Here is a 16,834-nt window from a genome sequence, read left to right on the forward strand (position 1 = left end):
TCAAAGGACAAGACTGCAGCATAGCCAACCAACTGGACTTACACTCGGGGATTCAGAATTACAAACCACTGATCGTGTGCGGAATCTTGGCGTTGTCCTGGATGGTGGCTTGACACTTAAACATCAGATATCAGCCACAACCAAATCCTCATTCTTTCACCTGAGGAACATAGCCAGAATCAAGCACTTAATTCCCTCAGATGATCTGCCAAAAGTAATCCACGCATTTGTATCATCTCGATTAGACTACTGTAATGCCCTCTACCTTGGTCTCCCAGCAAAAGAATTGCACCGCTTACAGCTGGTGCAAAACACAGCTGCCAGGCTGTTAACCAACCAGCCCCGTTCTAGCCACATAACACCTATACTCTACTCCCTACACTGGCTGCCTGTAAGATGGCGAATCATCTTCAAGATTGGCTTACTGAGTTTCAAAGCACTACATGACCAGGGCCCAAGGTACCTGAAGCAGCTACTGACCCCATACTGCCGCACTCGATTACTGCGATCTGTAGATGAAGGATTTTTAGCAGTACCTAGAATCTCCCGTAATTCATCTGGGGGTCGAGCTTTTAGTCATGCGGCTCCGACTCTATGGAACTCACTTCCCCGCACAGTGCGAGAGGCCCCAACTATAGAATCCTTTAAAAGTAGACTCAAGACTTTCCATTTTACTCAAGCATTCCCATAATTGTCCCTTTAGTATCTCCATGCTTCTGTATTTTATGAAAATCTGTTCTGTACTTCATTATTTTCTGTACTATATTATGCTACGTATCTGTTAAGCGCCTTGAATCCTATTGGAGAAATAGCGCTATATAAATAAAATTAATTATCTCTCCTGGATGGAGATCGTGCCTGCTGAGGAAGTCTATTTCTCCGTTGTCTTCACCCGGAACGACGACCTCTAATAGAGCGTTTACATGCCTTTCCGCTCCTCTGAAACTTTTTCGCTTTGCACCTCGCTCCGCCCTAGCGGCTTACTTACGCCACTGCTGTTTAGTCGACAGAAATAAGACGGGCAGAACACGAAGAAGATGTTCCGTTGTAAATAGCTTCTAATCCAAGAATGCTTATTGCAGACAAGCTTCCCGGCTTGATCCTGTCCCCCTGGAAACTCTTCCCCTGGAAAGACTGCTCCCCAGCCTCGGAGACTTGTATCCATGGACACCAGGATCTAATCCTGGATCCCGAACTTTCGTCCCTCTAGGAGGTGAGAACTGAGAAGCCACCACAGGAGATATATCCTGGTCCTGGAAATAGGATTATTTTCCGGTGCATGTACAGGTAAGACCCGGACCACCTGTCCAACTGGTCCCGCAAAACAACTCTGGCATTTGACCTGCTCACTGAATGGCCTCGTAGGCCGCAACCATCTTCTGCATCAACGGAACGTATTGACGGGTTTACCCTTTTGCAAATCTGATCCGACTCTGGATCATCAGATCTCTTTCCACAGGAAAAAAAGAAACTCTTAACAGATCAGTATCTAATCTTATTCCCAACTACGACCTCTGCGTCGGAGGGATCAACAGCGATTTTTTTGTGTTGAAGAACTGTCAGAGAGAAACAATGAATTGTACCACTTGTTTCTTGACCTCGCCGTAGTCAGGAGAGCGTCCCAGTACAGGATAATAATGGTTCTTACTATAGAAGGAAAACCATCATACTGCTATCACTCCGGTGAAATGGCAATGACAATCCTGAATAGCAAAACTAGGTAAACTTAATGTGGATGACCGCATTTAAACCTCTTTCTTCTTTTACAGGATGGAGATCCCTGCCTTGAGAGATTCCATCTTGTAGTTCATTTTCTTGAGTAGAAATCTTTTATGGAATTGTTCTGACCAAGCTGTCCTGGTTCAGAAGCACGAAAAAGCTTAAATAACAGCTTTTTTTTGTGTGACAGGGACAGCAGGACAACGTCCTGATCCTGACCCAACACTTGTAAGGCGTCGCATACTACCTCTTCCGAGGAGAATCGGTAAGATCAATTTGAAAATTCAGTGTGGGGAATCATTTGGACAACTCGAGTATGTCCCGCTTTGGACTCTATTCTTAACTCACTGTGTCAAGTCCATTCTAGGACTGACTGAAGAGTATTAGACGAGTTCCCACCGGTGTGGGCTCCAGCAAGACAGACCCAGCGACCTGCGGTGGATGTGGTAGACACAGGACGATATCAGATTCTGTGAAGTTGAAAAGGCTGCTTACCTTTCCACCTCCCTCTCCCTACAAAGAAGGGGAATAACAACGGTATCCAACCAGTCAAAATGACTGCATCCCACAACAAATGCGTCACCAACCGTCGTGATGGAACATAGCACAAGAAGGTAGACTTACCAGTGGTATCTGCCGAGATCAACTTAACCAAGTCATCCCCAAACCAGATTATCCCTGCATAGGGAAGATACCCCCGTATTTCTCGGAGTCAGCGCATACCTCTTGTAGTAGCACAGCAGCAAGCTGCAATGTACTAGATAAGACCCAAGGAATATCCCATTTCTCCCCAGGGTAATTATATCGGATAACAAGGTAACCAACCATCTCTGAATACAAGCACTCCCCCATGCGTATGTAATGCAAATATCATCAAAGCATATAATTAAAATATCCCTTAGCTTCCTGTATACGATCCGTTGCGACAGGGCCCCGTTCAGACCAGGGATTGACTTTCACTTTATACTATCCACGGCGGGAAAAGAATAAACGCTCAGACTCCTCGTGAGAATTCAAGACCATCTTGTCACGGCTGACCTAGAGCTTCATCAACAGAGCGACCAGCACATTAGAAGGAATAGCTTTACTTCAGCATTCATAATAAACTGTAATATAAATGTACACATTTAAATACACATATATACACACATATAGCTATAAATATATATATATATATATATATATATATATATATATATATATATATATATAGCAGCTGATGTCGGATCGGCACTCTCCTGGATGTGGAATGAATTGCTCCGATGCCTTCTGGAAAAATTCATGCAAATGAGTAGCAGTGTGGCAAACAGCGGCACTCAGAGACTGACAAAGCCAAATGAAAATAAAAGTGCTGGTGCTATTTATTCCATAAAACAGGCTAAGTATTCCAACGTTTCGGGGCGCGCAAGCCCCTTTGTCAAGGTGAGCCAAATACAGAGTCCCCTTGATGAAGTCCTGTTGCTGACGGACGAAACGCGTTGGGAGCACCTGCAGACATCTCCTTTTATGGACAGATAAGCTTCAAACAATTTTAAATTCTGTACGCATGCATTCCAGCCATTGTTATGGACAGATAAGCTTGATATAATTTTTTATTCTGTACGCATGTTATCCAGCCATTTTATGTGTATTTTTATGTGATTATGTGTATTAAATTCTTTGTATTTTAAATATATACACTGCTCAGGCTATATATTGATCTCATTTGGGAATAAGCTAGTTCCCTAATTAGGCCTGTGAAACTAAGCAGTAACACAATACGAAATTCAAACGGTATACACTATGTTAGTTTTCTTCTGTTTTATCCGCATGTTTTAAGCCACAAAAGAGTGCTGCCTGAGCTGAGCTTCTCTTTATCAGATAAGTGTTTTAAGCTGATCCTTATCATCCCTTTCTTTATACCTTCTCTCCCCCTGAATTTAATCACTACACTCTTGGGCGCTTGTTTTCACTAATTCTTGCAATATATATATATACACACATATATATATATATATATATATATATATATATATATATATATATATATATATATATATATATATATATATATATACATACATACATACACACACACACACAAATAAATGAGTTTATATCTAGCGCATCATGTTCTTGATCCTGTTTACATGTAGCCTTGGTGACGGGGAGCACAGTGATGAGTCATCGAGTTATGACGTCACTACAACAGCGGCGGGCGTCCGGGAACCTGTCCCGCCAACAGAGCGGCGCAAGTCACGGGTGTTTGGGCCTATTTAGGTAGGTCTGTGTGTACTGTAATGTTGATACCTGACGAAAGTGCCACTCCATTAAACGGCACTGAAACGTTGCCTTGGAAATTATGTGCCGAAGAGTTTGTTTATCTAGTCGCCCGGAGTGCTGCTTTACTTTGCTATATATATATATATATAATAAGATTTTACTTACCGATAAATCTATTTCTCATAGTCCGTAGTGGATGCTGGGACTCCGTAAGGACCATGGGGAATAGCGGCTCCGCAGGAGACAGGGCACAAGAATAAAAGCTTTAGGATCATGTGGTGTGCACTGGCTCCTCCCCCTATGACCCTCCTCCAAGCCTCAGTTAGGATACTGTGCCCGGACGAGCGTACATAATAAGGAAGGATATTGAATCCCGGGTAAGACTCATACCAGCCACACCAATCACACCGTACAACTCGTGATCTGAACCCAGTTAACAGTATGATAACAACGAAGGAGCCTCTGAAAAGATGGCTCACAACAACAATAACCCGATTTTGTTAACAATAACTATGTACAAGTATTGCAGACAATCCGCACTTGGGATGGGCGCCCAGCATCCACTACGGACTATGAGAAATAGATTTATCGGTAAGTAAAATCTTATTTTCTCTGACGTCCTAGTGGATGCTGGGACTCCGTAAGGACCATGGGGATTATACCAAAGCTCCCAAACGGGCGGGAGAGTGCGGATGACTCTGCAGCACCGAATGAGAGAACTCCAGGTCCTCCTCAGCCAGGGTATCAAATTTGTAGAATTTAGCAAACGTGTTTGCCCCTGACCAAGTAGCTGCTCGGCAAAGTTGTAAAGCCGAGACCCCTCGGGCAGCCGCCCAAGATGAGCCCACTTTCCTTGTGGAATGGGCTTTTACCGATTTAGGCTGTGGCAGGCCTGCCACAGAATGTGCAAGTTGAATTGTACTACAAATCCAACGAGCAATAGTCTGCTTAGAAGCAGGAGCACCCAGCTTGTTGGGTGCATACAGGATAAACAGCGAGTCAGACTTTCTGACTCCAGCCGTCCTGGAAACATATATTTTCAGGGCCCTGACAACGTCAAGTAACTTGGAGTCCTCCAAGTCCCTAGTAGCCGCAGGCACCACAATAGGTTGGTTCATGTGAAAAGCAGAAACCACCTTAGGGAGAAATTGAGGACGAGTCCTCAATTCTGCCCTGTCAGAATGAAAAATTAAGTAAGGGCTTTTATATGATAAAGCCGCCAATTCTGACACCCGCCTGGCTGAAGCCAGGGCTAACAGCATCGTCACCTTCCATGTGAGATATTTTAAGTCCACAGTGGTGAGTGGTTCAAACCAATGGTGACTTAAGGAACCTCAAAACAACATTGAGATCCCAAGGTGCCACTGGAGGCACAAAAGGAGGTTGTATATGCAGTACCCCTTTTACAAATGTCTGAACTTCAGGTACTGAAGCCAGTTCTTTCTGGAAGAAAATCGACAGGGCCGAAATTTGAACCTTAATGGACCCTAATTTTAGGCCCATAGACAGTCCTGTTTGCAGGAAATGGAGGAAACGACCCAGTTGAAATTCCTCTGTAGGGGCCTTCTTGGCCTCACACCACGCAACATATTTTCGCCAAATGCGGTGATAATGTTTTGCGGTTACATCCTTCCTGGCTTTGACCAGGGTAGGGATGACTTCATCTGGAATGCCTTTTTCCTTCAGGATCCGGCGTTCAACCGCCATGCCGTCAAACGCAGCCGCGGTAAGTCTTGGAACAGACAAGGCCCCTGCTGGAGCAGGTCCTTTCTTAGAGGTAGAGGCAACGGGTCTTCCGTGAGCATCTCCTGAAGTTCCGGGTACCAAGTCCTTCTTGGCCAATCCGGAACCACGAGTATCGTTCTTACTCCTCTCCTTCTTATGATTCTCAGTACTTTTGGTATGAGAGGCAGAGGAGGGAACACATACACTGACTGGTAGACCCACGGTGTCACCAGAGCGTCCACCGCTATTGCCTGAGGGTCCCTTGACCTGGCGCAATATCGGTCTAATTTTTTTGTTTAGACGTGACGCCATCATGTCCACCTTTGGTTTTTCCCAACGGTTTACAATCAGGTGGAAGACTTCTGGGTGAAGTCCCCACTCTCCCGGGTGAAGGTCGTGTCTGCTGAGGAAGTCTGCTTCCCAGTTGTCCACTCCCGGAATGAACACTGCTGACAGAGCTATCACATGATTTTCCGCCCAGCGAAGAATCCTTGCAGCCTCTGCCATAGCCCTCCTGCTTCTCGTGCCGCCCTGTCTGTTTACGTGGGCGACTGACGTGATGTTGTCCGATTGGATCAATACCGCCCGACCCTGAAGCAGGGGTTTCGCTTGACTTAGGGCATTGTAAATGGCCCGTAGTTCCAGAATGTTTATATGAAGAGATGTTTCCATGCTTGACCACAAGCCCTGGAAGTTTTTTCCCTGTGTGACTGCTCCCCAGCCTCTCAGGCTTGCATCCGTGGTCACCAGGATCCAATCCTGAATGCCGAATCTGCGGCCCTCTAGAAGATGAGCACTCTGCAACCACCACAGGAGAGACACCCTTGTCTTTGGTGACAGGGTTATCCGCTGCTGCATCTGAAGATGCGAACCGGACCATTTGTCCAGTAGATCCCACTGAAACGTTCTTGCATGGAATCTTCCGAATGGAATCGCTTCGTAAGAAGCCACCATTTTTCCCAGGACCCTCGTGCACTGATGCACTGACACCTGGGCTGGTTTTAGGAGGTTCCTGACTAGCTCGGATAACTCCTTGGCCTTCTCCTCCGGGAGAAAAACCATCTTCTGGACTGTGTCCAGAATCATTCCTAGGAACAGAAGACGTGTCGTTGGAACCAGCTGCGATTTTGGAATATTTAGGATCCACCCGTGCTGACGTAACACTATCTGAGATAGTGCTACTCCGACTTCTAACCGTTCCCTGGACCTTGCCCTTATCAGGAGATCGTCCAAGTAAGGGATAATTAATACGCCTTTTCTTCGAAGAAGAATCATCATTTCGGCCATTACCTTGGTAAAGACCCGAGGTGCCGTGGACAACCCAAACGGCAGCGTCTGAAACTGATAATGACAGTCTTGTACTACAAACCTGAGATACCCTTGGTGAGAAGGGTAGATTGGGACGTGGAGATAAGCATCTTTGATGTCCAGAGACACCATATAGTCCCCTTCTTCCAGGTTCGCTATCACCGCTCTGAGTGATTCCATCTTGAATTTGAACCTTTTTATGTAAGTGTTCAGGGATTTCAGATTTAAAATTGGTCTCACCGAGCCGTCCGGTTTCGGTACCACAAACAGCGTGGAATAATAACCCTTTCCTTGTTGTAGGAGGGGTACCTTGATTATCACCTGCTGGGAATACAGCTTGTGAATGGCTTCCAGAACTGCCTCCCTGTCGGAGGGAGACTTTGGCAGAGCAGACTTCAGGAACCGGCGAGGGGGAAACGCCTCGAATTCCAGTTTGTACCCCTGCGATACTACCTGTAGAATCCAGGGATCCACTTGCGAGTGAGCCCACTGCGCGTTGAAATTCTTGAGACGGGCCCCCACCAAGCCTGAGTCTGCTTGTAAAGCCCCAGCGTCATGCTGAAGACTTGGCAGAAGCAGGGGAAGGCTTCTGATCCTGGGAAGCGGCTGCATGGTGCAGTCTTTTTCCCCTTCCTCTGCCCCGGGGCAGAAAGGAATGGCCTTTTGCTCGCTTGTATTTATGGGAACGAAAGGACTGAGTTTGAAAAGACGGTGTCTTTTTCTGTTGATGTGAAGTGACCTGAGGTAAGAAGGTGGACTTTCCAGCCGTTGCCGTGGCCACCAGGTCCGAAAGACCAGCCCCAAATAACTCCTCCCCTTTATACGGCAATACTTCCATATGTCGTTTGGAATCCGCATCCCCTGACCACTGACGCGTCCATAACGTTTTTCTGGCAGAGATGGACATAGCACTTACTCTTGATGCCAGGGTGCAAATATCTCTCTGTGCATCACGCATATATAGTAATGCATCCTTCAAATGCTCTATAGTTAACAGTATATTGTCCCTATCCAGGGTATCAATATTTTCAGTCAGGGAATCCGACCACGCGACTCCAGCACTGCACATCCAGGCTGAAGCGATTGCTGGTCGCAGTATAACACCAGTATGTGTGTATATACTTTTTAGAATATTTTCCAGCCTTCTATCAGCTGGTTCTTTGAGGGTGGCCGTATCAGGAGACGGTAACGCTACTTGTTTTGATAAACGTGTGAGCGCCTTATCTACCCTAGGGGGTGTTTCCCAACGTGTCCTAACCTCTGATGGGAAAGGATATAGTGCCAATAATTTATTAGAAATTAGCAGTTTTTTGTCGGGAGAAACCCACGCTTTATCACACACCTCATTCAATTCATCTGACTCAGGAAAAACTATTGGTAGTTTTTTCACCCCCCACATAATACCCTTCTTAGTGGTATTTGTAGTGTCAGAAATGTGCAATGCTTCCTTCATTGCCGTGATCATGTAACGTGTGGCCCTACTGGACATTACGTTCGACTCATCACCGTCGACACTAGACTCCGTATCTGTGTCTGGGTCTGTGTCGACCCACTGAGGTAACGGGCGTTTTAGGGCCCCTGTCGGTGTCTGAGACGCCTGGACAGGCACTAATTGATTTGCCGGCTGTCTCATGTCGTCAACAGTTTTTTGCAAAGTGTTGACATTATCACTTAATTGTTTGAACACGATCATCCAGTCAGGTGTCGACTCCCTAGGGGGTGACATCACTAACGCAGGCAATTGCTCCGCCTCCACATCATTTTCCTCCTCATACATGTCGACACACACGTACCGACACACAGCACACACACCGGGAATGCTCTGATAGAGGACAGGACCCCACGAGCCCTTTGGAGAGACAGAGGGAGAGTCTGCCAGCACACACCCAGCGCTATATATATCTACAGGGATAACCTTATATAAGTGTTATTCCCTTATAGCTGCTGTTTATATTGTCATTTGCTGCCAATAGTGCCCCCCCTTCTCTTTTTTACCCTGATTCTGAAGCAGGACTGCAGGGGAGAGTCAGGGAGCCGTCCTTCCAGCGGAACTGTGAGGGAAAATGGCGCTTGTGTGCTGAGGAGATAGGCCCCGCCCCTTCACGACGTCCTTATCTCCCGCTTTTTTGTGTAAAAATGGCAGGGGTTACAATACATCCATATAGCCCAGGAGCTATATGTGATGTATTCTTTTGCCACCTAAGGTATTTGTCATCTATATTGCGTCTCAGGGCGCTCCCCCCCAAGCGCCCTGCACCCTCAGTGACCGGAGTGTGAAGTGTGCTGAGAGCAATGGCGCACAGCTGCGGTGCTGTGCGCTACCTTAGTCTGAAGACAGGATTGTCTTCTGCCGCCGATTTCACCGGACCTCTTCGTCTCTTCTGGCTCTGTAAGGGGGACGGCGGCGCGGCTCCGGTGACCCATCCAGGCTGAACCTGTGATCGTCCCTCTGGAGCTAATGTCCAGTAGCCTAAGAAACCCGATCCACTCTGCACTCAGGTGAGTCCGTTTCTTCTCCCCTTAGTCCCACGATGCAGTGAGCCTGTTGCCAGCAGGACTCACTGAAAATAAAAAAACCTAAATTAAACTTTTATTCTAAGCAGCTCAGGAGAGCCACCTAGCCTGCACCCTTCTCGTTCGGGCACAAAAATCTAACTGAGGCTTGGAGGAGGGTCATAGGGGGAGGAGCCAGTGCACACCACATGATCCTAAAGCTTTTATTCTTGTGCCCTGTCTCCTGCGGAGCCGCTATTCCCCATGGTCCTTACGGAGTCCCAGCATCCACTAGGACGTCAGAGAAATATATATACACACACAAATACATACATATACATATATTGTGCTTCATGCCTATTACTGTACTAAATAACTGCGCCCCCCCCTGCTTTTACACTGGTAACTGTTTTAGCAGTGTTTTGGCGGGCCCAGCATCTCTGTGAGGAGAAAATGGCGCTGTATAGAGTTGTGAGGGCTAAGCCACGCCCCCTTCTCGGCGCGCTTCAGTCCCTATATTCCTGTATATTTTTATACTGGCGGGGGTCATCATACAGTGCCTAAGCACTGTATATTACTTAGCCAGGTCAGAGCCAAGAGGTATATTGCTGCCCAGGGCGCCCACCTGCGCCCTTCACCCATATAGTGCTGCCTGTGTGTGTGGGAGCAATGGTGCGCAGCGCGACCGCTGCACGGTACCTCCGAGATCTGATGCCTTCTGCCGTCACTGAAGTCTTCTTGTTCTTCTAATACTCACCCGGCTTCTTTCTTCTGGCTTTGTGAGGGGGGTGACGGCGCGGCTCCGGGAAAGAGCAGCTAGGCGAACCAAGTGATCAGACCCTCTGGAGCTAATGGTGTCCAGTAGCCTAAGAAGCAGAGCCCTTGAACTCAGAAGAAGTAGGTCTGACCCCTCACTCCCACGAAGCAGGGAGCCTGTAGCCAGCAGGTCTCCCTGAAAATAATAAAGCTAACAAAGTCTTTTCAGAGAAACTCAGGAGAGCTCCCCTAGTGTGTGTCCAGTCTCTCTGGGCACAGAGTCTAACTGAGGTCTGGAGGAGGGGCATAGAGGGAGGAGCCAGTTCACACCCATTCAAAGTCTTATAGTGTGCCCAGGTCTCCTGCGGATCCCGTCTATACCCCATGGTCCTTTTGGAGTCCCCAGCATCCTCTAGGACGTATAAGAAAGTATATTTCTTCTGGAAACATTTTATATTATTATTACAAGTTTCTTACATAGTGCAGCATATACCGCTGAGCTTTACAATTGGAAATTTGAAAGATGTTTCTGAACACAAGTCAAATGCCAGTATCGGCGCTATAATGCCCAATATTAGTCAGTAATGACCTCAGTAAGGGTGAGATGTATCAAATCTTAGAGAGAGATTAAATGTGCTAGATTGACTGTGCTGGATAAATGAAAGCTAGAAGCTGATTTGGTTTCTCTGGGCAACTTCTCCACTTTATGTCCTATCATCTCCTAAGCCACCGACATTAAATTTCATGAATGCATTGATCTTGTGTGATACATTATTATTCTTTAACCACCGCCAACATGACAGTAAAAGTTGTACATTGCAAGCATATTACAAAGCAAGGACCCACAGCCATGCCTAAACACATACTGCATGCAAGTTGGATAGTGACGCAGATTTTCTAGGTGGCGTTTTCTTTGGGCTGAAGGTGTTGCCAAACAGAGGCATCTTGCCAAGTAGCCAACTGGATTCCAGTGCTGATGTTTAACTGTCCTTTCAACTGTAGGCTTCTTCTATCAGGAACAAAACATGCAATTAGTATTTAGAAAGGAACATTTTTCCACATTGTAAGGTTTATATTTCAGATTTTTCTTTACATGCTATAAATGAGACATTCTAAGGACACTGTAAGTGCCCTGTAAATATCAATAATGAGTTATGTGAATACTGTATATATATCCATGAGGATATAATCATTTATTTTTTAGACACCATGCAGCACCAATCATTGGCTAGTTGCTAAACATTAAAACCAGTAACACAGTACAGTATACCATTGCATTAGTATGTACTAAGGAGTCAAACATTACAATAAAATCATGGACATGTGCAAAGGGCAACCCGCTGTAGCAAATGGCAGCAGGCAGTGGTGCGTCAGTTCTTAATGATCCTGTACCAATCGTAATTTCAAGGAAACAGGTAAGGGAAGAATGAATTATACCCTTGCACAACAAAGTCCTGGGTCTGACCCGGATTTGAAACACTGTTCCAAATCAGGTCAGACACAGGACAGGCCCCTTCTAAGCTACGGCGCCGGCCCGGATTCATCTCCATGTTTCGGGAATCAGCCTCTCCCTATGCTGTAAACAGGACCCGTTCAACTGCCCTGTGACCTGGGGCATTCCCATGTTTAACCCTGCAAGTTACACCAGTTGAAATGCCAGGTACACGTAACTCGACCTGGGTTATTTTTCAAAGACCCTTTCACGCCGAGCCGCAACCTGGGTCGAAGCAGCTGTGTGAAAGGTGTGTGACTCTTTCTTCTTGCTGTGGAGTAAAAAATAAAAAAAAGATATTAAAAACATTCCCATTAATCAAATTATAGGTGGATCTGGAACAGTATTTGCTGACAGCAGGCTTTCTGAGGTGAAAACCAGGACTGTTATGGAAAAACTGACATTCCAGTACCTTAATTATGTGAATATCCAGTTGTTAAATTTTTAAGTCAGTTTCTACCTTCAATTATTACACCATCCTCAAATCACTTAGTCTGAATCCCTTTATTGCGAATACACACCCCGGGAGCTCAGTGAGATGCTAAAAGCATCTCAGGACTGCGATAACCTCTGCCTGATAGAAAGCGTTAGAATGCCGTTGGCAGGGCGCGGTCCGGACAACGCAGGCGTGTCCGGACCGTTGCAGGGGTGGCTGCATGATGTCACATGCAGCCGCTGCAATACGGGACATGGCAGTTAGCCCCCTGCCAGTGCGCAGGAGCTGCGCTGGCAGGGAGCTACTCAGCGGGTGCAAGAGCATCACCGCTGTGCGATGCTTTTGCACCCTCACGGGAAGGGGTAGGGCCTGACATGCTGGGCGGACTAGCCCTGTGCTGGGCGTTCCCCCGCATGTCAGAGAAACTGATCGTAGATGTGCTAAATTTAGCACATTTACGATCAGATCTGAATTAGGCCTTTAATACTATATAATGATTCACAGGCAATTGAAAGGAGCAATTAATATGCTGTTAATTTAGTTTTCCAAATAGAATGATCCCATAATCCGCTGTTAAAATAGGTACACTCTCGGAAGATTGTACTGTCTTTCAGATTTTCTGAGATGAAATGATCTTGATAGCCAGGGCCGGAGCTAGGGGAGGGAAGGGCCCCTAATATCATATTCTGAACAATAGTAGTGCCTTGGTTAATATTATGCTTGATATTAGTGCCCTAGTTTACTTTATGAACCATAGTAGTGCCCTAGTTTACATTATGTCACTGCAGGGCTGCCAGTACACATTATGCAATGGGTTGGGGCTGGGTGACCGGCAGTGCCAATCCCAGCGGTCAGCATACCGACCCCGGGAATCCGGCCGCAGAATGAGCGTGTGAGCACACCAAAGCCCCTTGCGGACTCTCTGCGTTCGCCACGCAGCAGGCTCGGTGGCTCGCTGCCAGGGGCATAGCTATGCCATTTGGGGCCCCATAGGGTAATTCCTTCCCCCCGCCCCAACTGCACAGAGGTGCCCCCTGTGGATTACTGAAAGATACTCTATTCCCCCGACTACTTAAAGAGCCCCTTCCCCAGTGGCCTATCAGCAGCACTCACCATTGGGGCCCCATTTGTTTCTAACTTGTTAGCAGTGTGCTCCTCCCAGATGCTGGGAGGAGGGGTGGCCGTGGTCCGGGGATGTCCCTGCATACTCAGCCATGCTTACTCCCAGCATTAGTTAGTACTCAGGGGAGGCAGAGCCGGCCGGGTGAGCAGGTGTGGTTGAAGAACAGCAGCACACTTGTAAGGTAAAAGCTGCCGGGGCTCAGCAGCTAGGTGCAGGGGAAGGCTCGGGCCCCAGAGACGACTTGGGCCCCATAGCAGCCGCATCCCCTGCACCTATGGTAGCTACGCCCTTGCTCGCTGCGCTTGCCACAGGTACTATTCCCACGAGTGGGAATAGTCCCTGTTAGTCGGCATGCCGACTGTAGGGATTTTGATCGCTCAGAATCCCAAACGCCGGTCACATGACCGGATACCTATGCAACATAGTACCCCCAATTCTCATTATGACATACAGGGCAAGATTCAATTCTTATTGTGCTGCCCAAACGGAGCAATTCAATAGTAGCTCCTTTCACACTTCTCTCACACAACATCCATCATTCACAATATTTTAAAAGTTGGGCTCAAGTTCAGAACATGGAACCTCGGGGCAATCGGTTTCACTATGGACATCTAATGGGAACAGTAACCCGTGGTGAGCGTAGCGGAGTGAGCCACGTGTCCAAAGCATCGCGAGCAAAGCGAGACACGATTGAAAAATAGAGGGTGTCTGTGAAACACAAGCAAAGGCGCAAGGGAAATGCTGCCTGTTGAGCAGACTGATCCAATATGGATTTCACCTTTTATCCAAAAATAAACTAAATGTGACAAGAAGAAGGTAGGATCAGTTCGCTCTTTAGGCGCATAGGGAAAAGGAGGGGAAACAGGGTTATATAAGACTTTCTTTTGTCTAAATTAAATTTCCCATATGTTCATACAAAGGGTAATTGTCGAAGGGTTATCTGCGTACCCCCACTCACACTGACGGGGGGTAAATCATGCACATAAAGGTATCTTTATCCTTATTCAATGGAACAATAATGTCAATTCACATGGATCAAAAAGCCTGGGTATCGTACCCCAACTCACACAAGGATGGAAATAATGACTCCTATCAGGGTATCTTTTGGTGCATGTTCAGTTTTGGCTCTTGATGTGTCACTGCGTCGTATGGCGGTCTCGTGTAGTTGGAAGACAAAAAGGAAAACAACCAATGTGTAGAACCGTGGATGCTACAGCCTTATGTAAATGAAGTACTTAGTGTGGTGAATAAGTGTCTCACTTACACCTTGGGATAGTGCTGGTATGTGTGTAGCAATTTGTTAATTAGCAATAATGCAAACACACCCTTCACCGCACTTAATCAATGCGTACCCCTGACTCACACAGTGATCAATTGGGTGACTCCTATCAAGGTATCTTTTGGCGACTGTTCACGTTTAGATATCGTACCACAACTCACAGCTCGATATGTAGAGGAAACTCCCATCAAGGTATCTTTACTGAATTCGTGCTTTATCGACACAATGGGGCAGAAAACTCTTGGACTCCAAAAATTATCTGGCTAGTTTTTATTCCTCAAAAAGTGATAACAGTCCATAAAAGACATGTGCAAAAAAAGCAATAAAAGCAAGTTCCACAGAAAATCATCCGAGTACAAAAATAGGTATATGTATAAAAATATAACAGAAAAAAATGCAGTTAAAAGTCCATAAATAGTCTCAATTGGTGAAAAATAGAAGGCTACTCACACAGCGGTCTGTCGACGAGTTCCGGTCCTAGAAAGTCTTATATAACCCTGTTTCCCCTCCTTTTCCCTATGCGCCTAAAGAGCGAACTGATCCTACCTTCTTCTTGTCACAAAGCGAGACACGAGCCTACACTTTTTAATGTTCTGAATAAGTTTAATAATATTTTGAAGCAGTTTAGTTATAATAATCCAGGGGTCCCATGTTCTGAACTTCAACCAAAAAAGGAGGAGATTTATGGTAGACTTACCATGGTTAAATCTCTTTCTGCGAGGTACACTGGGTTCCACAGGGAAAACATCTGGATGTAGAGATGGCTCTTGATCCAGAGGCACCAACAGGCTAAAGCTTTAGACTGTCCCAGGATGCATTACGGGGCCTCCTCTATATAACCCCGCCTCCAGGCACTGTGAGCTCAGTTTTAATTAACCAGTCCAATGTAGAAGCAGGTTAAAAGAGAAGGCAGATGTTAGTCACATAGAACCACATTCTCACGACAGGAGAAGGGACTAGCGGCTAATGCCATATAAACCCCAAGAATCTAAGTGTGACAGAGTGGGCGCTCTGTGGAACCCAGTGTACCTTACGGAAAGAGATTTAACCATGGTAAATCTACCATAAATCTTCTTTTCTGCAGCGGGTTACATTGTGTTCCACAGGGAAAACATTGGGGATGTCCTAAAGCAGTTCCTCAAGGGAGGGGGCACACCTTAGCAGGAATGAGAACCCGGCGTCCAAAGGAAGCATCCTGGGAGGCGGAAGTATCAAAGGTATAGAACCTGATGAACGTGTTCACTGAGGACCACGTAGCTGCCTTGCACAATTGTTCTGCGGACACGCCACGGTGGGCCACCCAAGAAGGTCCAACAGACCGAGTAGAATGGGCCTTAGTAGCAGCAGGAGCCGGGAGCTCAGTCTGCGCATAAGCTTGTGCAATCACCATTCTAATCCATCTGGCCAAGGTTTGCTTATACGCAGGCTAGCCACGTTTGTGGAAACTAAAAAGTACAAAAAGTGTATCTGACCTCCTGATAGAGGCAGTCCACTCCACATAAACACGGAGAGCCCTTACCACATCCAAAGACCGTTCTTTGGAGGACAAGTCAGAAAAGATGAAGGCCGGAAACACAATCTCTTGGTTTAGGCGAAAAGATGACACCACCTTAGTCAAATAACCGGGACGAGTTCGGAGAACTGCGCGGTCACGATGAAATATCAAAAAGGGCGAACGACAGGACAAAGCGCCCAAGTCCGAAACCCTTCTGGCAGAGGCAATAGCCAATAAAAAAATAAGAATTTACTTACCGATAATTCTATTTCTCATAGTCCGTAGTGGATGCTGGGGACTCCGAAAGGACCATGGGGAATAGCGGCTCCGCAGGAGACTGGGCACAAAAGTAAAAGCTTTAGGACTACCTGGTGTGCACTGGCTCCTCCCCCCATGACCCTCCTCCAAGCCTCAGTTAGGATACTCTGCCCGGACGAGCGTACACAATAAGGAAGGATTTTGAATCCCGGGTAAGACTCATACCAGCCACACCAATCACACCGTACAACTTGTGATCTGAACCCAGTTAACAGCATGATAACAGAGGAGCCTCTGAAAAGATGGCTCACAACAAATAATAACCCGATTTTTGTAACAATAACTATGTACAAGTATTGCAGACAATCCGCACTTGGGATGGGCGCCCAGCATCCACTACGGACTATGAGAAATAGAATTATCGGTAAGTAAATTCTTATTTTCTCTGACGTCCTAGTGGATGCTGGGGACTCCGAAAGGACCATGGG

At 46.5% G+C, this 16,834-nt stretch overlaps 1 protein-coding gene across 4 annotated transcripts in view; it reads right to left on the reverse strand.

The window, feature by feature from the left end:
• CBY1 (chibby 1, beta catenin antagonist) overlaps window positions 1-16,834 on the reverse strand; it is a 98,970-nt gene that overhangs the window by 71,453 nt on the left and 10,683 nt on the right. For 3 of the 4 annotated variants that reach the window (XM_063940479.1, XM_063940481.1, XM_063940482.1), the window contains exon 2: window positions 11,130-11,272. In XM_063940479.1, coding sequence (XP_063796549.1) covers window positions 11,130-11,207 — 78 coding nt within the window. In that variant the 5' untranslated portion in view covers window positions 11,208-11,272. The remainder of the gene's footprint in view (window positions 1-11,129; window positions 11,273-16,834) is intronic. The other variant, XM_063940480.1, reaches the window with a different exon arrangement.

The sequence above is a fragment of the Pseudophryne corroboree genome, chromosome 9 (assembly GCF_028390025.1).
Source record: "Pseudophryne corroboree isolate aPseCor3 chromosome 9, aPseCor3.hap2, whole genome shotgun sequence".
Lineage (NCBI taxonomy): Eukaryota > Metazoa > Chordata > Amphibia > Anura > Myobatrachidae > Pseudophryne > Pseudophryne corroboree.